The 22989-nt window shown below is 42.5% G+C and overlaps 1 protein-coding gene across 12 annotated transcripts in view; it reads right to left on the bottom strand.

Annotated features, from left to right (window-relative positions):
- Positions 1-333: 333 nt before the first annotated feature.
- The window catches only part of RBM6 (RNA binding motif protein 6), a 104990-nt gene continuing 82334 nt past the window's right edge, over positions 334-22989 (bottom strand). For 11 of the 12 annotated variants that reach the window (XM_047097320.1, XM_047097322.1, XM_047097321.1 and 8 more), the window contains 15 exons: positions 22584-22658; positions 16459-16519; positions 14380-14655; positions 13394-13554; positions 12283-12380; positions 11567-11609; positions 11410-11491; positions 11078-11163; positions 10385-10531; positions 8969-9064; positions 7516-7776; positions 5730-5804; positions 4404-4501; positions 1321-1450; positions 334-583 (listed from right to left, as the gene is read on the bottom strand). In XM_047097320.1, coding sequence (XP_046953276.1) covers positions 458-583; positions 1321-1450; positions 4404-4501; positions 5730-5804; positions 7516-7776; positions 8969-9064; positions 10385-10531; positions 11078-11163; positions 11410-11491; positions 11567-11609; positions 12283-12380; positions 13394-13554; positions 14380-14655; positions 16459-16519; positions 22584-22658 — 1815 coding nt within the window. In that variant the 3' untranslated portion in view covers positions 334-457. Of the gene's footprint in view, positions 584-1320; positions 1451-4403; positions 4502-5729; positions 5805-6076; positions 6411-7515; positions 7777-8968; positions 9065-10384; positions 10532-11077; positions 11164-11409; positions 11492-11566; positions 11610-12282; positions 12381-13393; positions 13555-14379; positions 14656-16458; positions 16520-22583; positions 22659-22989 lie in introns of those variants that run through there. The other variant, XM_047097326.1, reaches the window with a different exon arrangement.

Genomic DNA, 22989 nt, shown 5'->3' with positions numbered 1-22989 from the left:
TGTACTGAGCACCCAGCAGTTCCCCAGAAAAAGAACTGTCACACTGCCCCTATCCCAAAAATAGGGAAGTCAGAAGAGGACTTAATGAGGTGCTATTTCCACTAAATAGATACAGAAAGTAACTTTAAAAACCTGACAGTACTCACACAAGTTAAAGTTCAAAGGTCACAGCAACGCCTCCACTCACACAGCAGGCCGTGTCCCAGGGCTCATGGTAGTACTTGCTGCCATTTAAATGTCACCTCAAATGGGCTGCACCAAGGCACACTCTCTCTCCTACCATAAGCCCCATCCCCACCCATCTATGGGAGAAAAATGTAACAACCAAAAAAATCACATTGAAAAAAAGTTTATTTAAAAAAGTTCTAGCAGCAAGAACAGTAACAAAACAAAAGGAGACGGACAAACAAAACAAGAAGGAGGTTGTGTCCTATGGGACTTGCCTCTCCTCCATTCTTTAATCTAGTTCTTTATACCGAGCAAACATGACTCTTCGCACAGCGTCTCGGTAAGTCTCGTTCGACTGTCTCTTGCTGGTTCTTCCTGGAGCCCCTACACTGGGCCCCCTCATCCGGCCTTCAGTCTGTAACACAAAGACAAACAATGAAGTGAGCTCTATGAATTAATTAGCCTCAGGGCTGGCCTTTGATCACAAGCATTTCTGGACCAGTAAAGAACAGGATATAGGAGAATTTTTTAGAATGTTTAATTAATTAAAAAAAAAAAACACCCAAGATGAATAAGGAGGGCAGTGGAGCTATGGCCTCAGGATACAGGATTCAATACCAGACATAGGGGAAACCAGTCTCCTATCTCCTATAGCTGGTGTTTCAGAGGGGAACCAAACCAACACAAAATGGGCAATGTTCCCTCCTATCACCTTTTCTCTCTTCTCTTTCTGAAATATGAGGGGCAAAGCCCTTCATGGGAACAGAACTAACTTCATGCTCCTTAAATTGTAGCCATTTTAACTCCTCTGATGACAATGCCTCTCAGAGATGCTTCTGTACTTTTTATTATGGGTTCCCTGGTTCTTTTCACCACACGATCTGTCAGTCTCAAACTGCCTGATTCCCATACTTTCCATCTTACTCCATGTAAGAGTAAGATGAGCCCCATTCCCACTCCCAACCAAACTACAAAGGGCCCAGAATGCCTAGTTAGAATCCAGTAATCAAGACTGATGGGCTCCTTCAGCTCTTGTGTCCTTCACCAGCAGTGGAGAAAGCCTAGCTAAAAGGCAAAGACAGCTCCAAGCCAAAGTGAGAGAAAGTATACTCCAGGTTCACGCCACCCCCAACAAGATGGAAACCATTTCACCTCCTCTGCTGAAGCCAATCCAGGATGGCCATATCCAAGGCCTGCCCCCTTCCTCCAGCCAGTGGTCTGTTGGACACAGCCTCCTTTGTTGCTACTGTCAATACCTTCTTTACCAACAGGTTTACGATCACTGTAAAAGCAGCAGAAATACTTAGACACCAACACTTTCAAAGTGACCATTTGTGAGCCTAATAGAAACCTCTGTCCTCTTGATTCAGATTTGCTTCCTCTTAAGTATTTTAAACAATATTTTTGTGCCTACTGTCTATGCAACAGGGTTTGTCCTGGGGATGTACAGAGATGACCAAGACCTGACCCTGTTCATGGGGAAGGATATGAGGATAATATGTCCACAGATGCTTATAACACATTGAAGAGCTCAGCCATGGATGTGGCACCAGGAGATATCTCCTATGGAAACAGCAGAGAAAACACAAACTCTGAAGGTGTATCACCAAAAATGATGAATTTCAACAAGAAGGCACATCTGAACGGACCAAAAGCATGAGAGGAAAGGAGGCCACAAGTAAGAAGTGAAAGAATACAATTTGTCCAGGAGAGGAGAAGTAGCCTTGAACGTCATGCTCAATCATGACTCTGGACTACATCCTTCAGGTAAAAACAAAAAACAAAACAAAACAACACAACACCTGAACTCTAGGCCTCCCTCTAAGCAAGGTATACCTTCACAAAAAAAGTGTGTTTTAGAGATTTCTGTTCATAAAGATGGTTTTGGTGGCAGGGTAGAGAGTACACTGAGGATTGAAGAACAGAGATTGAGAGTAAGGAGTCTAGTTTGGAGGTGAGCTAGAAAGGGGGACAAAGCTTAATTAGGGATGTGGCCAGTAACAACATAGGGGATAAAGGAGTAAGACTGGGTCAGACCAGGTAGACCAGGATGCAGTGACGTTACTACTCCGAAAAAGGAACACAGCAGGTTTAGCAGGGCTGGAGTATGATATATGATACAATACTGAGTAATTGTTTAATGTGAAGACCCTAAGAGGTCTCTAAAAGAACATGCCCAGGAGGTAAGTACAAAGGGTAATTTTGCACCTAGAAACCTGAATGGCCTTGGGATGGAGTCACAGGACCTGTTAGCCTGTTAGTGATGGCTGAGGTTTTGGGTACCTCAGACAGTCCAGGTCAAGAGGGTGGAGCAGCAAGAATAAAAGTATTGAGGGCAGAGTCCTGGAGAAGATCTGGAATTTCCCAGAAAACCAAGAGAAGCAGGAGAGAAGACTAAGAAGGAAGAGGACCTGTAGAATGTGGTATGATTGGTGCCAGAATACAAAAGGGTGTCCTCCTGCACCCAGCCCAACTAACTCAGAGCTAAGGTGCTCTTCCTTCTCCTAATGGACCCCTTTACCATTTCCTTAGTCCAGTATATTTCAAATTGTGGAGAATGACCTAATAGGGGGTTACATTGATTAAGTGGTCCTTCCTTAGCATTTCCTAAGAACGCAAACAGAAAAAACTAGAATAAAAATATCAGAGTTTTATTACATACAGTAAAGAAATATTTTTTAAATAAAGTTTATTTAAAATTTATTTTGAGAGAGAGAGAGAGAGAGAGAGAGAGAGAGAGAGAGAGAGAGAGAGAGAGAGTCGGTCAGGGAGGGAGGGAGAAAGAGAATCCCAAGCAGGCTCCACAGTGTCAGCATGGAGCCTGACGCGGGGGCTCGAATTCATGAACCATGAGACCATGACCTGAGCCAAAATCAAGAGTAGGCCACTTGACTGAGCCACCCAGGTGCCCCTAGGAAGTATTTTCCATGAAGATTTCTTTTTCAGGTACTTACACACACATGATTATTGGGCCATGATTAAATAAATCTCTTACTGTGGGTGGTCAGCAAATAAGTGGAATGCCAGAGCCCCAGACCACATCAACTCTTCTCTGGGGCCTTTCTCCATCAGTGATCTTCCCCATTCCCATGTTCATAACCTACCCTGGCTATTAGCTCTTTCACCTACCAACACATATACCTGTTCAAGTCTCACCAGAACAATGCCCTGCTTAAAATCATTTCATAACCTCCCACAGCCCTAAGGCAAAGTCTTAGCAGGGTGTTCAAGGAGTATGAACTTCATGAACTGGCCTCTGTCTACTGAGCCAGCCTCATCTCCTGTCACTCAGCCATATATCCCCAGTGTCCAGTTCCATCAAGCTACTTTCTTTTTTTTTTTTAATTTTTAAAATGTTTATTTACTTTTGAGAGGTGGAGAGACAGAGCAGGAGTGGAGGTGGGGAGCAGAGAGAGAGGGAGATAAAGAATCCGAAGAGGCTCCAGGCTCTGAGCTGTCAGCACAGAGCCCGATGCATGGCTCGAACCCACAAACTGCGAGATCATGACCTGAGCTGAAGTTGGCCACTTAACCAACTAAGGCACCCAGGCGCCCCTCCATCAAGCTACTTTCATCCACAGTGTATGCAGTCTCCTCCAACTGAAATGCCCGTTCCTTCTCCACTGGATTTCTATGTCTGCCGTACAAGACACAGCATCACCTAAACCTTCCTTGTCCTATGTTCAGTTGGTCAAGGATAATATATGTCTTGTCCACCTGAGTATTCCTGGCGCTTAGTGCAGTACCTGTACACAATGGGTTATCAACAAATTCTACATAACTCTGGGCTCACGACTCAGGACTATCTGACTAGAAACAAGCACATGAATCTAGAGATCATGTACATCTATCAGCAGCCGACTATCCATTCAGTGCCTATGTGTGAGAATGGAGGTTCCCTAGAGAAAAAGCCCGAGACAGTGACGTTCTTATCAGGTCCATAGGAGGCATAGCATTACTGATGAGGAGAGAAAGAGTTACCAGCCATGGCCACTCCAGCCCTGGCTTCAAGCAGCTAAGCAGCCAGGCATCTTCCATGCAAACATACATATTTCCCGAGTAAAGCCAGGTGGTCAGAGGCTGGAGTGAACCTTATGCTCAAGGAGTTCAGACAGAACCTGCTCCCACTAACCTCAGTTACCCCTAAAAGAAAAAGAGCAGCACAGCTGGAGAAAGAAAGATGGTTTCACCATTAGGCCTTGTGGCCTAGGCTGAGTGAAAAGTCCCCGGCTTACCTGTCAGTTTCCCTGGAGTATTTAATTCGCTTCCTTTCTGGAGAGTCAAAAGATTGGAGCTTTTCCCTGCGATCATTTCCTCTTTCTTTAAACCTTCCCTGTTGGTAAGCAGAATAAAAGATCTGAGATTTCCATCTAAGGGGGTTGGGTAGTGGGGAAGCTTCACTTTACTCCTGATATTCCTTCTTTTTTTTTTTTTTTTTTAATTTTGTTTTTTAATGTTTATTTATTTTTGAGACAGAGAGAGACAGAGCATGAACGGAGGAGGGACAGAGAGAGGGAGACACAGAATCTGAAACAGGATCCAGGCTCTGAGCTGTCAGCACAGAGCCCGACGTGGGGCTCGAACCCACGGAACGTGAGATCATGACCTGAGCCGAAGTCGGCCGCTTAACTGACTGAGCCACCCAGGTGCCCCTCCTGATATTCCTTCTAATGTGAAGGGAGTTCAACTGGTAACTCCTGGAATCTCTTGCTACTTCAAATACTCTTCTTGAGAAGCACTGGCTTCTCCAACTGGTAAATTTGAGAAGAAATGAGCTACTGTGCTTGACTCACAGCTGTGTTTTCCTCTTCTGAGGAGGAGGTGCTCTCCAGTAGAACTCCAAAGGAGGATTCCTAATGGTCACATAAGACCTGGCCCAGTCAGTGAAGCCTGCGGCTGTGTAGGTGAGTCTGCCTAATTATGTGATCTAGGCAGCAAGTCCATTTAGCTCTAAACTAAACTACTTCCTCCAACCTAGCCTCTAATAGTAAAAGATGTCATTTCAGCAGCCCTATCCAACACTCCTTCATTGATTTTAAAAGCTGTGCAGGAAAGAAATGCTATTTATTTGACCTATCTGGAGACCCTAAACTAACACCACTTTTAAAAAATAGATTAAGATATAATTTATAAACAATGAACTGCACCCATTTTAATGTAGTTTGAGGAGTTTTTTTTTTTTTTTTTTAGTATTTATTTTTGAGGGAGGGGGAGAGAGAGAGAGAGACAGAGAGAGAGAGAGAGAGAGAGAGAGACAGAGCGTGAGTGGGGGAGGGGCACAGAGAGAGGGAGACAGAATCTGAAACAGGCTCCAGGCTCAGAGCTGTTAGCACAGAGCCTGATGCGGGGCTCAAGCCCACAGATCACGACATCATGACCTGAGCCAAAACGAAGAATCGACATTCAAGCGACTAAGCCACTCCCAGTTTGAGGAGTTCTGATAAATGTATATACCATCTTTTAGGGCCTCTTCATTCTGTGTCTTCAGCACAGCCTACAAATTCCACACCAGAAAGTATAAAGGGTTGGGGTCAAGGGAGTAACAGGTCACCAAAGCTTACCTCCTGTTCCCTCCTTTCTAGATAGGCTAGTTCCTGCTCAGACTGTTTTATCTTCCGATGGATTTCCAGGTTTTGCTGAGAAGAGAAAAAGTTCTAGGAGTACAGGTCTAGAAAAAGTGGCCCTAGAAAGTGTTTCTAGGCCTTTCCCATAGCTGCTTTAGGACTGTGGCTCCTTTCACTGACCAACTCTCCTGAATGATCAGTCTACCCTGCAAGCAACAATTCTTAGCTAGACTGGCTTTAGGCTCACCAATGAGACCCCAAGTTCAACTGCTGGCTTGTCACACAGATTAGTTATGTGGTGTGGCATGAGAGACCTTATTCTACTACTCTCCAAAACATAGAAAACACAAATCTGGGTTATATGGTAAAAATTATGACAGAGGGGAATCTGAGCACCAGTAAAGAAAATGAAATGCCAACAAATGCTCTGCCTAATACCACCTGCCCCCCACCACCATTCTCAGGCACTATTCACTTTTTCAAACCCTCAGAGAAATATGAAAAGGAGAACCCAAGCTCCTAAAAGAACAAACAGACTGCTCTGAGAGTCCTGTATTCCTTGAGGGTCCCCCACGTCTTAAGCACGGCTCTACTACACAATATCCTCAGGCACATATAAGAAACTTGAGGTGTCCAGAGCATCTCTTGTATGGACAGGGGATTCTTTGCACTGGATCACTGCAAGGAAAGGAAAAAGTACTACAGTCCACTTTCCATGGTCCCAGGGTCAGTTCACCAGACTTCTGGCTCCTCTTTCCTGACATTAGACATTTAATATCATTTTCATTAGACAGCTTAAATTTATTTTTATTTTTAAAAAAATTATTTATCCTTTTATTTTTTTAAAAATTATGCCCAATATGGCTTGGACTCACGACCCCAAGATCAAAAGTCACATGCTCTACCCAACTGAGCCAGCCAAGAACCCCCAGAGAGCTGGAATTTAAATGTGTCAGTCTCATGACTCAGAATTCTAGAAGGGCAAAGGGACTTGGGAAGTAATCTGTTGCAGGGAGTGTCAGGAGCCTCTCACCCCCATAGAAACTCTGCAGAGCCTCCACTGAGGCAGCTGGGAGAAGAGGTGTGCCTATTACCAAAAGCAAAGTTTCTCAGCTTTTAGTTACATAAGACTTTGGGTTTTATACTAAGGGAAAGTTGAAATCCAATCTCCTCACTGGCTCTAGCAAATCTGCTAGAGAAGGAGTGTGAAATAAATCACCCTATACTGAAAACACGGATCTGTCTATGGGCTTTCTTTGTCCAGAATTTGGCTCCTTGGTCAGTACATCTAAATGGGAAGACTGCAGGGGAGGGCCAGTGTATGTCAGTTTAGCACCCAACAACAGATGTCGTGCCATGATTTATAGGTGTTTTACCACATGAAGAGGTGGCAGAATGTGACCCACCTTTGGGGAAAATTGCACAGTATCAGAGCTAGACAGAACCAGGTGAAGGCACCAAGTATCACAGAAGAGAAGGGGCTTATCTGAGGTCCAATTGTTAGCTTAATGGAAGAGCTAAGATGAGAAACTCAGCCAGTTAGTTTCCTACTCCACGACCCCCTCTCCTCCTGTCTTCAGTGCAGCCTCCGTGTTTGGTGTCCCAGTCCCAGCCATGCTACTTGCCTTGGGTCTACAAAGTGAGGTTTTGGAAGGTGAGCACAGCCTTAATGCAGAGCAACTCGTAACAAAAGGTGGAGGAACAATTCATTTTGAAATTGGGCTGTGATGCTCATTGATAGTAAGAGTCCAAAGTCTGAAAGGTCAGAGTCCCTTCCCCATACCTTGTGCAGGTCTGAGAGCTGCTGGTGTTTGATCAGAACTTCTTTGTTGGGAAACTGCCTTCTGCAGAGCAGACAAGCCAGTTTATTCCAGTCAGTGAGTTTGTCTTCTTCGTTCTCCTTCTTGGTCAGTTCCTCCCTTTGTGGGGGCTGTGCTGTGCGGGGCTGTGGAGGAGGGGTCTGTTCCTCCTCCTCTTCCTCCTCGTAGTCACTGTCTCCTCCATATTCACCCAGGAGGCCAATGAGTGGGTTTATCACCTTAGGCTGGAAAGAGAAGGCCAGAGATTAAGACTAACTTCAATCTATATTGTGGGGCCTATTTTCTGAATATTCCAATATGGGTATATCTCATTTCTTCTTTTAGTTTGAATAATGAGCAGTGGGCTCAAAATAGGCCCACTGACCGCACTGCTCCTTCCCAGAGGGAAGGCAACATGGTTTAAGCTTGACTTTTCTCCTTGATCACTGAGATAAAACCAGAAAGGTTCCGTTAGAGGTGACTCTAGCAACAAACAGTGAAGAGAAAGAAGGGAAAGGGGAACTGACATAAACATGGAAGTTACGAGTTACAAAGAGGAAGAGATAGCAACAACCCCCAAGTCACTGTAACCCATGCAGAAAAGGAAAGATAAACTTTATTAAGGCTATAGTAAGGCTATAGCAAAAGGGATTTAGGAGGAGGATTAAAAAAGCAAATGAAGGATAAGCTCTCAGGTAGACAGCTCCTGAGTGACTCAAAGGCAAAGGCAAAGGCAAAGGCAAAGGCAAAGGCAAAGGCAAAGGCAAAGGCATGGATAGGACTGATGCTACAATGAACTGTACTAGTAATACGGTGCAGGCAAAGAATATTTACCAGTAGTTTATAGGAACTATGAAATAATGATGCATGGTCAGTGGCCTATGATCAATCAAAATAAAAATAAAGCATGGCCACTATTGTTATATATTTACATTTAACCAGAATCATCTGCAATTGGAGGAGACCATCACTTTAATGCATCTAAAAAAATGGGTACCAAGTTTAGAACTGTTCACTTTGGCCAGGCAGGCAAACTGTCAAAATGACCATGCATGCATTCCCCATCTGCGATTCTTATGCAGCACCCAAAAAGGCAGGAAAAAATGGAGCCAGGGAAATGGGTTTCCTGGGTCATTTAGAAAAGAAGAATTAACAAGACCAAGATTATAACTTAAAAAGGGCCAGGTCCTCCCTTGGTCTGGTGGGAATGGCACAGGGTACAAAGAAAGAGGACAGATAACTGCCTCTGATTCTCCAGTTATATCCCTATTAGCAGATAGGAACATTTATCTCATGCTCATATTCAAGAAAAGTCCTTGTTTGTGAGACAGAGAGAACAAAAGGACCAACACCAAAGTGAGGCATCAGCCTCTGAACTTCCTTTCTCATATGGAACCAGCCCCAGCCTCTCAGCCCAGGGCCTTGGCTTAGTCTTACTGGTGGAGGACTCTCTTCTTTCTTCACAGTGGGAGGCAGGGGCTTCTTAAAGACGTCCTCTGGGGGGGCTGTCCCCTCACTGGCATTTTCCTGAAACTGATCAAACCCATGATAATTCTTATGATACTCATAAAAGCTGGTTAAGAGTTAACCCTGTTGAAATTAGTCAGATTTTCCAAACCTCCTAATTTGTGAAGTATCTGTAATGTTGCTATAATGCTTTCAAAATAAAAAAGCCTTTAAAAACATAACATTCAGTGTATATGGAGTGGTCACTATATGTCAGGAACCAGATGAGGCATTTTTATGCACTGTCATCCTTAGCCTTTACTACAACCCTCCAGGATAGGCATTAATATCCTCATTTTACAAATGATTGGGAATACTGTTAGAAAGAATAAGTGGCAGGGGCGCCTGGGTGGCGCAGTCGGTTAAGCGTCCGACTTCAGCCAGGTCACGATCTCGCGGTCCGTGAGTTCGAGCCCCGCGTCAGGCTCTGGCCTGATGGCTCAGAGCCTGGAGCCTGTTTCCGATTCTGTGTCTCCCTCTCTCTCTGCCCCTCCCCCGTTCATGCTCTGTCTCTCTCTGTCCCAAAAATAAATAAACGTTGAAAAAAAAAAAAATTAAAAAAAAAAAAAAAGAAAGAATAAGTGGCAAAGCAGAAGTCTAGGTTCTCAGAAACACACACATACTTTCTCTCTCTGCCTGTATCTCTAGATAAACAACCAGCAGTATTAGAAGGGGAAAAAAAAGGTAAGTTATGAATTGAACCACAAGCAAATTCATCATTTTCACTAATGCTTAACTGGTGCCAGGGCAAATCAATAGAATTCTTTTGAAACTAATCTGGCTCTATGTTAGGAGACACAAAAATGTTCAACATCTTCCATTTTGAAAATTTATCCTAAGGAAGTAATTTAGAAGGAGAAATAAAATACTAACTAAATGATGCATATTACAACAGAATAAGACTAAAAAGAAGAGACAAATTATGCAGGAACGATGAAGAAAATGATGGTACAGTTTTACTGTGAGTTTTTTACCATACAGGCATTAAAATAATAAAGAGTATTACAGAACCAGGGAAAAGGTAGTTACGATCAAATATAAACTGAGCAGAGAACACAAACTGGTAGCCTTACCACAATTACACCTACAGAAACATCAAGCACTGAAGAGGGGGAACAGGAGAGTGAAACTGTGTGGAGCCCAGGTGTTAGGATTTGAACTCAGCCACTTTGTTCTACCAGCCATGATTTTTATGATTGTGAAAGAGTTACCCACTGACTATAAAAAGACAAGTGGATTACTGGCATTTTTTTGGTCACTTGTCTCTTCAACCCCAGATTTCCTCTAGGACTCCTTTATTTGAATCTGTAATTATCTGGTAAAGAGCAGATTCAAAAGCCCTCTTACCCTTGTCACTCCTCGGTCTTTTTTCTCCTTGCCATCTCTTTTAGATGCCTCCTTCTTGCTACTTGACTTCCCTTGAATGGTGGATTTCTTTTCCTTGATCTCCTCTTCTTCAGGTGACCCAGGGTCCTGGGGTACATAGACTTCTTGCTGCGATACGGTTACAAACTGTTAAGTCTGCAGAATGTCTCACTTTCTCAGTTAATTCTAGGTCTAAGGAGCAAGTTTCCTTCTAGGGGAAAGAATGGCTCTCTTCCTCACAAGCCTAAGAAGAGACCACATCAAACAATCTAGAAACTCTCTCCAGGGGCCAGGAAACATCCAGACCACTCACTGTCCATTTTTCCAAGAGCAGCACTGTTCTTACCTATAATGCCACAAAGCATTGCTTTTCCATATAGGCAACAGTTAACAGAAAGGTCACCATCTTTAAATCCTGAATGAACACAACTCAATAAACACAACATGATATAACATGTGGACTCTAAAAGACACCCGACTAGACATGAGGTACAGACAATATAACAGAGCAGCTGCCAGGAATGGAGAAACAGTGAAACTTCTATAAATTTCAACATTGTCACTTTTCATGTAATGAGCAACCAGAAAATCCAGGGAATAAAATCTTCACAGTAACAAATTACAGGTACTTTTCTCCAAAGAATCAGTGACCAAGTAAACCAACCAAAAACTCACCTGAGTGTTGGGGTCATAATAAGTTCCTGCCAAAGGGTCATAATAGTAGCCAGTAGCAGAATCATATATGTAGCAGTCAGATGATGCTAGTGGGAACAAAACCAAGCCAATGTTAGTTAGTCCTTGCCCAGTGAAGCCCTTGCTGGGAACTTACCAAGAACAACCCAAGAATGGGGTTGGCCAACCCAAACAGGTGCAGAACCCATAGATGGTGCTCTCTCTGAAGGAGCACCCCAGTCAACAGTATCTCTTGCTAACTTTGTGACTACAAAGATTTCAGTTAATGAGTAGTCAAGCCAAAAAGACCAAAAGAAATAAAACAAGTCACTTACACTGTTGTCCTTGTCGATTTGTATCTGAAGACCAGTCTGAATTTCTGCCTCCTCCTCTCCTATCTCGGAAATACTTTTTACCCTATCACAGAAAGGCAAGTTAAAATTACGGAACTTCTGATAGCTCTCAGAGTACTCCCCAACTGCTGACACCTACCTGATAGTAGTGCATGTGGTCAGAATGGTCCCCAGAATCATTTCTGTAACAAATAATACAACAGGCCTTGAGTCTGCTACCAAAAAAAATCCCTGAGGACTGCCTACAGATTTGCCAAGAAACGTTCTTCCCCCCATTTTGCAGGGAAAGCTACCAACCCAGACAGCAAGCAGGCCTGGCAGTATGGAGGCTCCTACAAAGCCACTGCTGAAGCAAAAGAGCAAAGGAAGTGAGGGTGCTAGAGCACGATCTGCTCCATCCCTGTAAGCCTGCCTCTCCAACGCAGCCACTTCCCAGTTACCGCTCCTGGGGCAAGATAAATATAGGAGTAAAGAGGAATTACGTTTCCTAGTACTGTGGGAGTATATGAACAGGGCCAGGAAAGTGGGGCGTCAGGACATCATTTTCTTAGGATTCCAAGGGGCAAGAATATATCAAGATTTTTCTGCACATCCAAGACAGTATCATCATTTGAGACCCAAAGATACCAGGAAGTGAAGAGGAAAGGGACTAAAGTATCTAGTAGTGCTATTTAAGGGGGAGAAAAAAAAATCTAGAGTCAGAATAAGGCAAGCTTCAGAAAAAGAAAACACGCATACGTATCTGAAGCAACCCATATCAGAAGATACCATGTCTTACTATCTCTGCCTTTTATCAGTTTCCTCCCAAAAACCTGAGTAGGGGAATCACAAAGGAGGCCCACTCCTCTGCCTTACCTTCGTTTTCCAGTGGCCAAGTTTACAGCTACCATCTTCCCATCGATACTAAATGGCGGATCAAGGTTCTGTAAGATCTTCACTACACGAAGAGCTTCCTGGGGAACCAAAGATACATTTCAGCACAGGGAGAGAGAAAAGGCCATGTCCTTTGAAAGAGAACTGAACATGGATTTTCCTTCTCAAAAGAAAAATGTACTGAACATTATGTTCTGGTCATAACTGTAATAGTAAGAGCACACTGGCAAAAACAGGCAAGTCTTGATGAAGTGTTGATCAGAATAGTGGTCACAGCAGACACCAGTTTCTCTGGTATTGATATCAGAAATTCAAATTCAAATTCTCTTCTGCAATTGTCATTGCATCAGATCCAGTTTACAAAGTCCCTTATGATTTCTGAGCATGAAATCTAAGAAATACCAATGATTTTCATTACTACCTTCACAATATTAGATAGAAAGCCCAACAACTAAAAATTCAAGCCACAAGAATCTATTAAAGCAACATTTTGAGGAAAAGAGCGAACTGTCCTATTACCATCAAATATAAGACCATCTATGGCTAAGCAAAACAAATTTCAGAAACAAGAAAATTCACTAAATCTTGAAAGGTTCAGCACATAGGTAACATAAGAACGTAGTTACTTGTGAGGAATCTATCTATCTATCTATCCATCCATCCATCCATCCAGAGTGCCCCAGTGGGCGCACGTGAACAGGGAAGGGGCAGAGAGCAAGAGAGAGACTCCCAAGCAGGCTTTGTGCTGATGCAGGGCTTGAACTTACGATTCTGGGAGATCATGACCTGAGCCAAAATCAAGAGTCAGACGCTTAACTGACTGAGCCACCCAGGCACCCCAGTTCTCATGTTATTTTAATTGGACATTGTAAATGCCATAAAACAAAACCAGATTTGGAAAACCACTCAAGAATTCTAACTTTAAAAGGATAGTCCCTTCATCTGAGTGAGCATTAAACCCAAAGGAAAGAACAAGGGGGGTTGTGATGCCAGATAGCACATGAGTATTCCAACGATAAGGAAGCCCCTCAAATATCCTTAAGGATTCTATAGCCAGCTGTCCCTTGGCTATTCCAAAGCAGAGGAAACTTACCGCATGGGAGTCAAGGTCAATAAAGCCGTAAGTGTGGCCCATGGGGCCGGTTCTGTTCTTGATGATACGGACATTGGCAGTAGTAAGGCGGACGTAGGGCTCTAGCACTTCCACTATGACCTCAGGTGGAGTAGACCGATAGATGCGTTTTAGCATGATTGCTGAATGAACCATGCACAAATGGGAAAGGAGCAAAGAAAGAGAAAGGTTAATTTTCAAAGCCCTCAAAGCCTGATTGTCTTTTTAAAAAAAATGTTTGTTTCATTTCATTTTTTGAGAGAGAGAGAGCATGAGCAGAAGAGGGACAGAGAGAGAGAGAGGGAGACACCCACACACACAGAATCCAAAGCAGGTTCCAGGTTCTGAGCTGTCAGCACAGAGCCTGATGCGGGGCTCAAACCCATGAACTTGATCACGACTGAGCCGAAGTTGGACACTTAACTGATTGAGCCATCCAGGTGCCCCTAAAAATGTTTGTTTTTGAGAGACAGAGCGCGCATGTGCACGCATGCACACACACGTGAGCAGGGGAGGGGCAGAGAGAAAGGGGGACAAAGGATCTGAAGTGGGCTCTGTCCTGACAGCAGAAAGCCAGATGCGAGGCTCTGACTTCTGAACTGTGAGATCACGACCTGAGCTGAGGTCGAAAGCTTTAATTGACTGAGCCACCCAGGTGCCCTTGATTGTTCTTTTTATACTACAGATGCCATTCTGCTCTAGCAAGGCTGATTCTATAAAACAACGTTGGTCATATACTTCAAACATTTCTTCACCAATACTCAGAAATTTGAATAGCAACTTGCTATTTGGAGGATATAGATTCCTTTGACTGGTATGGCAAGGCCTGCAGAAAGCAAGAGCCTCCACCATAAGGTGAGCAGTTTTAATAGGGTGTGGGAAAGAGCTGGTCCCCAACCACAAAACAGACCATCTAAATTCCAACTGAGGTAGTCAAAATCTAGTACACCCCCTGACAAACCACTTACTTTTGCTCTCCCCATCCTGGCGTGTCTCCCCAGACCATGGCTCCTTCTCTCGGTCTCTTCGGAAGGTAAGCCCTTCCCTTCGAGAAGGAGGCAGGTATCTTTCTGCTTCTCTCTTTTGATGTCCCAAGCGTGGTTCTTGTCCTTCTTCCCGCTTTTTAGGTTCAGATTCTTTATCACCTGACCTTGGAGACTGGTTGGGTTGTTTTTCTGATGCTGCTGGTATGGATGTTTTCTGAGGCTGAGGATAGGTTACTAATTCTTGCTTGGCCTCTGTCACTAGAGGAACAGAAACAGAAAGAGAATCTCCAGCAGGTTTCATCCAAAAAACACTACTGCTGTGATTCCTCCTTATCTGCCACCAAATACTCATATTGGAATGCTTTTAACAGTCTTAGAAATACCTATAAAAAAGCCCTCTAACAGATTTTAAACAAGGCTAATGAGTCCGCATGTTATACTTCAAAGAAACCACTCAATTATTGAAAAAATTTCATCTTATGAGTTCTCTATTACTTTCCAAACATTTAAATATAAGACATCCTTCATGAGACTCTAGGCCTGAATACTAAAACCAATGATAAGAATACATTTGGCAACAAAATTACCAAAGATATGATTATTGCCAGAAGTTTGGTAGAAACATATTTTCCAAATGTTTATGTCTAGGAGCCTTGCTTCTTCCAGTGTTATGATACTATGACAGCTGCTTCAAATTCTCCAAGACCATGGGTGGGCCCCCTCTTCTCTAGGAAGTTAACAGACCTACCTGAATATGGCTCATTCACATGCAAATAATTATAAAGAGCAAATGTCCTTCAAAATATAACTGATTCACTTCAAATCTCTTTCTATAGCAGGACAATTAGTCCAATTAACTAGGAGCATAGTTTTGCAATTAATTCAGTCTTGGAGGGTTCACAGAAAGTCATGTGGCTCAAAAAAAGACATTCTATAGGAGCAATATAGACTGCTTAATAGCAGTGACAGGCAATTAGCGAATACCTGCTTTACACGTTTCCAGGTTAAAGTCGTCTCAGCCCTCTTGGTGGTATGGTACCCAAGGATTTTTATAAACCATCCTTTCATTTGTTAGAATATATGGAGAAAGAAATCTTTCTTGAGGGAAAAAACACAATTTTGCCTAATCTGAAGTAATACAAGTTTAAAAATCTCAGTTATTTACTCACCTTCTCAGAGGTTGGTTTGGTCTCTACAGCATGTAGGGCCTTCCTTAAAAGATTTTCAGAACAGCTGATTCACAGTCCTCACTAGGGAGCAAACTCTCCACTACAGCTCAAAATCCCAGCTAAGAAACTCTTTGAGGCATTTAAGTTCTAAACTTGGAACCAACAGGTCTTTCAGAAGGCTACCTGGATCCATACACTGAACTGTATTTTATGGTCACGCCCTAGCTCTCCTGAAGGGGTAATATCAGAAACAGGCACATAACAGTCACCACTCTAGGACTGTTGTTACAGATGCCCTTGACAGACTCCTGGAGGTTGTCTAACTAAAGGTTCTCTGCAGAGATTTACTTTAAAGTTCAGGGACTGAGAAGCTATTAGGTTTATCCTTCTATAAAAACAACATATACTCTCAATCCTATTTTCTCTTGTTCATATTTTTACTGTTATCTTAACAAATATTTTTCTGTTGAAGATTCTGAAATGTTTAGGTAGAGTGTAAATAAGAACAGCATTTCGATAAAAATGATTCGCAATAACTTCAAAGCAGTGGGGGTAAAGGTCACATGGACTAATGCTGCGTGGACTCTTTCTCAACTTAACATCCTTAACTGTACTCTAAACAGCACTACTACTGACCTCTAGTCAGCTGCTCACTTAGCCCCCTCAGTGTGAGGATCCTGCAAACCCAGCTCTTTCCCCTGGCGGAACTCTGACATCCAGTACCATTCAGAAACAGGTCACATGAGGGCAGAGATCACAATGCACTTTGAAGAGCTTTACAGATCAACTTGTATTTAGGGATGACCACTCTTTAAAGTCAAAGAGAACATGAAGTTTGTTTTGCTCAGTACACAAAACAGAAGCCACCACCACCACCTCTGCCACCACTCACCTTCCCTTGGGCACTTGCAGAGTGAACATGAAGATCGGTACCCAGCTACGCTGGCCTTACACTGCATGGGAAAGGGAAAGACTTTAAATTTGACCCAAGGCATTTTTAAAAATCTTATGTATATTGAACACAACAGTACCTGCCAAACATGAAAGAAATAAACCATATCCCAGGTCACCATAAAGCCTAACAAATCTGACGTCCCCCCCCATTCACCAGAGCAGGCAGACAGAATCTGGTGAGCTGCTGTTTGAGAGCTGCGTTCCAACAGGGCACCTAGCTCTGGAGCAGTCCCAAATGCTTTTGCCCAGAACAAAGACTTCTGTAGGAAATAAATTTAACTAAGAAAATTGGACTGTTAGGGACGCCTGGGTGGCTCAGTCGGTTAAGCATCCGACTCTTGGTTTCGGCTCAGGTCCTGATCTCACACAGTTCATGAGTTCAAGCACTGCATCAGGCTCTGTGCTGACAGCACGGAACCTGCTTGGGATTTCTCTATCCCTCTCTGTCTCTGCCCATCCTCAGCTTCCTCTCTGTCAAAAAACTAAATAAATAAACATTAAGACAATTTTTAAAAATTAAAAAAAAAAACAAAAGAAAAGAAAACTGGTTGTTAAATGGTTTATAGGATACTACTGCCTCAAAGCCATTGCCATTCACAGTCTGCATCCAACATTTCATTCTGAACTGCTTATGACAGCCCCAACCAGGCTTGGCTGGAACTGAGAATTCATTTATCAATTCCCCTTAGTCAAACACTGATTTTAAAAAGGGGCAACAAAACAGGAGGAACGTACTGAAGCAATGTGAATGTAGTTCTTCTTGTCTGAACCTATGAATAAAAAGTTAAGCACATTGCCCAACCCCAAAGACCCTGAACTTTTGCCAATGAGCTTCTAAGTAGTATGAGGACAGAGAGTTGACTGGCAGGAAACCAAAGAGCACGAACCATGAAGAAAATGCTGCTATTTGAGCAGGACCTTGTAGGGCAAGTAAGGAATGCCAGATGGAGGAGAGAACAATAATCACAGAAGCAGAAACTAGTGAGTAAACAGCACACACCAGGTACCAGGCCTGTTTCACACATCGTCACTTAAATGATTTGGACAACTATTATCTCCTCATTTTGTAGAAGATGAAACAGGCTTGGAGAGGGTAAGTAACTCGAGTAAAGTCATTATAATTGATTATTTTGTTGTTCCCGTCTCTGTGTCAGAGCCCCTGTCTACTGTCAAGTGACTGTGGTACCTCTCTGCAACATGATTGCCCTCCCCTCTCTATTGTCACCTTTGGCCAACAGTGTGAGTGGGCCTGGCAGAAGCTCTAAGAGTCATCACTTTGTGAGAACGAGCCTCTCATTCTCTCCCTCAGCCACGGGGAGAGCAATACCACATTGGGACTGTTCCATCCACCTGCATCCCAGAAAGAGAGGCTGTGGAGAACTGAAATAATGACCCATAGCTCCAAACATGTAATTCAGAGTAAGAATATGTGGGGCGCCTGGGTGGCTCAGTCAGTTAAGCGTCTGACTTCAGCTCAGATCATGATCTCGCAGTTGATGAGTTCGAGCCCCACATTGGGCTCTGTGCGGACAGCTCAGAGCCTGGAGCCTGTTTCAGATTCTGTGTCTCTGTCTCTGCCTCTCTCCTGTTCATGCTCGGTCTCTCTCAAAAATAAAACAAACATTAAAAAAATTTAAAAAAGAATATGTATATCAATTTAAGTCACTAGGATTTGGAGGCTGCTTGTTATTACAGAAGAGATGTCAGTGGTAGGCCAGAAGCCTAACCTTGGTTGTTTTTGTCCACCTTCCCACCCACCCCCCCAGTCACCTTGGTTTTTTTAAGTACCATAACCTTCACCTGTTTCACATGTCCAGTAATTTCCAGTATATGTGGGAGTGCAACCATCACTACAGTCTAACTTTAGAATGTCTTCATTGGCCCCATTCTCACCAGTCCCATGGAATAGTACAATATAATGTCTTTTGTGTCTGGCATAGTGTTTCCAAAGTTCATCCATGTTGTAACATGTTTCAGTACTTCATTCAATTGCCAAATAGCATTCCACTATATGGCTGTACCACATGTTGTCTATCCATTCATCAGTTATGGACATTCAGTTGTTTCCACTCCTGGGCCATTATAAATCATACTGCTATAAATATTGTTTTTATTTTTTTTAATTTTTTTTTTTTAATGTTTTATTTTTGAGACAGAGAGAGACAGAGCATGAACGGGGGAGGGGCAGAGAGAGAGGGAGACACAGAATCGGAAGCAGGCTCCAGGCTCTGAGCCATCAGCCCAGAGCCCGACGCGGGGCTCGAACTCACGGACCGTGAGATCGTGACCTGAGCTGAAGTCAGACACTTAACCGACTGAACCACCCAAGTGCCCCTAAATATTGTTTTTAAAGTTGGTGCACTCCACATAAGGACAAAGGTCACATATGCAGGGTTGATCCCTCAACCCTTCCAAAACAGCACAGAAATTACAAAGTACTCCTGAAACAGCTAAGCAAGTGGCTTGTCATCTTAGGGGACAATGTAACCAAGCCACTCTGCTCTTTCAAGCAATAGTTTTGGCAACAGCTATATAATTTTGACATCAGATATCAACATCTGTTTTCTGCTAGTTAACAGAAAACAGAGTTCAAAATTGCCCCTTTAATGCTAGCTTCCTCCAACTCTGATTATAAAAGAAATAATACTTGTGCATTATAGCTGATTAAGAAAGTATAAAAGAGGGAGGAATCACCCATAATCTCAAAATGTAGAGGTAATCACTATTAAAATGTTAAATGTTATCAATATCCTAATGGTCTTTTTTTTTTTTTTTTGCAGAAATGGAAAAGTTTTTCTTTAAATTTATGTGGAATTACAAAAGATCCTGAATAGCCAAAACAATTTTACTTAATTTTTTAAATGTTTATTTATTTGAGACAGAGAGAGGGAGAGAGAGTGAGAAAAATCATGAGTGGGAGAGGGGCAGAGAGAGGAGATAGAGAATTCCAGCAGGTGCCGTACTGTCAGCGCAGAGCCCGACACAGGGCTCAAATTCACAAACTGTGAGATCATGACCTGAGCTGAAATTAAGAGTTGGCTGCTTAACTGAGCCACCCAGGTGCCCCTAGCCAAAACAATTTTAAGAAAGAACAAAGATCGGGTGCCTGGGTGGCTCAACTGGTTAAGCGTCCAGCTTTGGCCCCGGTCATGATCTCATGGCTCATGAGTTCAAGTGCTACATCGGGCTCTCTGTCAGAGTAGGGTCTGCTTCAGATCCTCTGTCCACCCCGCCGCCTGCTCTGCCCCTTCCCTGCTCATGTGCTTTCTCTAACTCTAAAAAAAAAAAGAAAAAAAGGAACAAAGCTGAAGGACATACTTATCAATTCCAAAATTTACTACAGAGCTACAATAATCAAAACAGCATGGTACTAGCATAAGGAAAAAAATATAGATCAAAAGAATAAAATTGAGTTCGATAGAAATCAACCTATAGACCCCTGTCGATTGATTTCCAACAAGAGTGCAAGACCACTCAATAGGAAAAGAATTGTGATTAAATAAATGCTGCTGGGATGACTGGATACCCACATGCCAAAGAATGAAGCTGCACAGCATGAACAAAAATTAACTCAAAACAGATGAAACATCTAAATATAAAAGCCAAAACTATAAAATTCTCAGAAGAAAACAGGGGTAAATCTTCATCACCTTGGATTTGACAATGGTTTCATAATACCAAAAGACAAACAACAAAAGAAAAAAACAGCTGAACTAGACTTTATCACAATTTTTATGCAAAAAACACTGTAAGAAAGTGAAAGACAGGGGCGTCTGGGTGGCTCAGTCAGTTGAGCATCCAACTCTTGACTTCAGCTTCCCAGGACACCCATGATCAAGCCACGCATCAGGCTCTGTGCTGAGTGTGGAGCCTGCTTAAGATTCTCTCTCTCCCTCTGTCCCTCTCCCTTGCTCCTGCTTGTCTGCACTCTCTCTCATGAATAAATAAATAAAAATAATAATAAATAAATAATAAAAAAAATAAAATAGAAAGTCAAAGACAACACACAGGATGGGAGAACATATTTGCAAATCACATATCTGATAAGGGTTTTATATCCAAAATATATAAATAACTTTCACAACTTAATAACAAAAAGACAACTCATTAAAAATGGGCAAAGGACTTGAATAAACATTTCTCCAAAGAAGATATATAAGTGGCAATAAGCACATAAAAAAGATGCTCAACATCATTAGTCACAGGGAAATGCAAGTTAAAATCATGAGATATTATTTCACACCCACCAGGATGGCTATTTATCAAATAAGGGTTGGGGTGCCTGGCAGGCTCAGTTGGTAGAGTGTCTGACTCTTGATCTTGGGGTTGTGATTTAGAGCCCCACTTTGGGTGTAGAAATTACTTAAAAATAATCTTTTTTTAAAAGGGGGTTAAAAATTACAAATGTTGGCAAGAACTGTGCAGAAATTGGAACTCTCATTTATTGAGGGTGGGCATGTAAAATGGTGCAGATGCCGTCTATAGAAAACAGTTTGTTGATTCCTCAGAGAGTTAAAACATAAAAGTAACATATGACCTGACAATTCCTGGGTATATACCCAAAAGAACTGAAAATGTGTGTTCAAGCAAAAACCTGTACATGAATGAATATTCACAGCAGTCTTATTCACAATAGACAAGATGTGGAAACAACCCAAATGTCCGTATGAATGGATAAACAAAATGTGGTATAGCCAGATAATAATTATTCGGCCTAGAAATGAATGAGGTACTGATCCACAGCATGGATAAACCTTGACAACATGCTGAGTTTGAAGGCAGACACAAAAGACCACATATTATATGATTCCACTTAGATGAAATATCTGGAATAGGCAAATCCACAGAGCTAGAAAGTAGATTAGTGGTTTCCTAGGAAGTGAGGAAAAAGAGAATGAGGAGTGACTGCTAATAGATACAGGGTTTCTTTCTGAGGTTATGGAAAAAGTTCTAGAACTAGATAGTGTTGACGGTTGTACAACATTGTGAATGTACTTAATGCCACCGAATTATATGTTTTAAAATGGTTAAAATGATAAATTTAATGTGTATTTTATCACAATTTTTAAAAAAGTTAAATGTTTTCATAAAATGACACTATAAAGTAGTATATCATGAAATATGATACTTTGGTCGATGACAACCACAGCTATTCAAATTATATTTCACTGAGATTAACAAAATGTCAAACTAAAGTTTTTACTGAATTTTACCAAGTTCTATAATGAACTTTTTAATGAATCCTGGTTCAGGAACTTTGTAACTTTTTTAAAAAGTTTATTCATTTTGAGAAAGAGAGAGAGAAAGAGAGAGTGCACATGCACATGAGAGCAGGAGAGAGAGAGAATCCCAAGCCGGCTCTGCACTGTTAGCACAGAGCCCGATGTACGGCTCCAACTCACAAACCGTGAGATTGTGATCTGAGCCAAAATCAAGAGTTGGCTGCTTAACTGACTGAGGCACCCAGACACCCTGAAACTTTGTAAATTTTTCACAATTATTTTTGAAACTAAGCAGCAATGAAAAATGACAAATTTTATTTTCATGCTCATTTACAATCTGGCTAGACTTCTAAGAAGAGTATGGCCTAAAATCTTTAAATCTGCCTTTCGAGAAGAATATTAGAGTTTAACAGAGGTATGATGCCACAGTACCTAAAGTTCCATATCCTTGGAAACCTTTTAATATCCAAAAAATATATAACTCCCACAGAACCAGCCTTTCAAAACACTAATTCCCCTGTAACCACCCCCAGGAAGGGTAACCAAGGAGAGGTTTAAGTCAAGGCACTGCTTTCAGTTCATCATCAATAGAAAAGCATGGCATATGTCCCTTGAGAAGGTGCCTCCAACAGGCCAATAGACCCAGAACCCTCTATGGCCACAGACAGCAGCCTGGGAAGCAGGAATGGTGGCTGACCTTGCTCTGACCCTCAGTTCATCTGAACTAAGGAAGAAGAGCTCAGTGCTCAGCAATGCATACTACCAGATAGCACTCCTGGAGACACGGAGGAGCTATGATGCTGGATCTTTACTTCTAAGGAACAGAATTCCAGGCACTTACCCGTTTGCAGTACCAAAAGTCCGGGCCTGATATATACTCAAGGATGACCTCTTTGTCATGGATCATTAGAGTTCCCTGTGAAGACAAAGACAGAAGCCATCAACGTCAACCCTCAGAGAAACAGAGAGACAGGAAGGCACAGACCGCCTTTCCAGTCCCCAAGCTGAAACATTTTACATAGAGTGGCCTATTCATCAACAAAAGGAAATGGCTGTTTTAAGCCACAGACTTGGGGCAGTGTGGCAGAGCAAGCTTAAGCTTAAGCTTAAGGAAAGGGCGTGGCAGAAGGTGATATCAGTCTTCGGCCTTGGCTCCTGTGGGTCAGGGTGCTGTCCTTGGGCAGGATAGGCCCAGTCTACTTCTCCAGAGGTCATGTAGTGCACTTTCACATGAGTCCCAGCAAGTC

Source organism: Lynx rufus, unplaced genomic scaffold (assembly GCF_022079265.1).
Source record: "Lynx rufus isolate CCGP_SWC_20201006 ecotype Redwood Valley unplaced genomic scaffold, mLynRuf1.p SCAF_4, whole genome shotgun sequence".
In the NCBI taxonomy this organism is placed as follows: Eukaryota; Metazoa; Chordata; class Mammalia; order Carnivora; family Felidae; genus Lynx; species Lynx rufus.
This window is presented reverse-complemented; position numbering and strand designations above follow the sequence as displayed.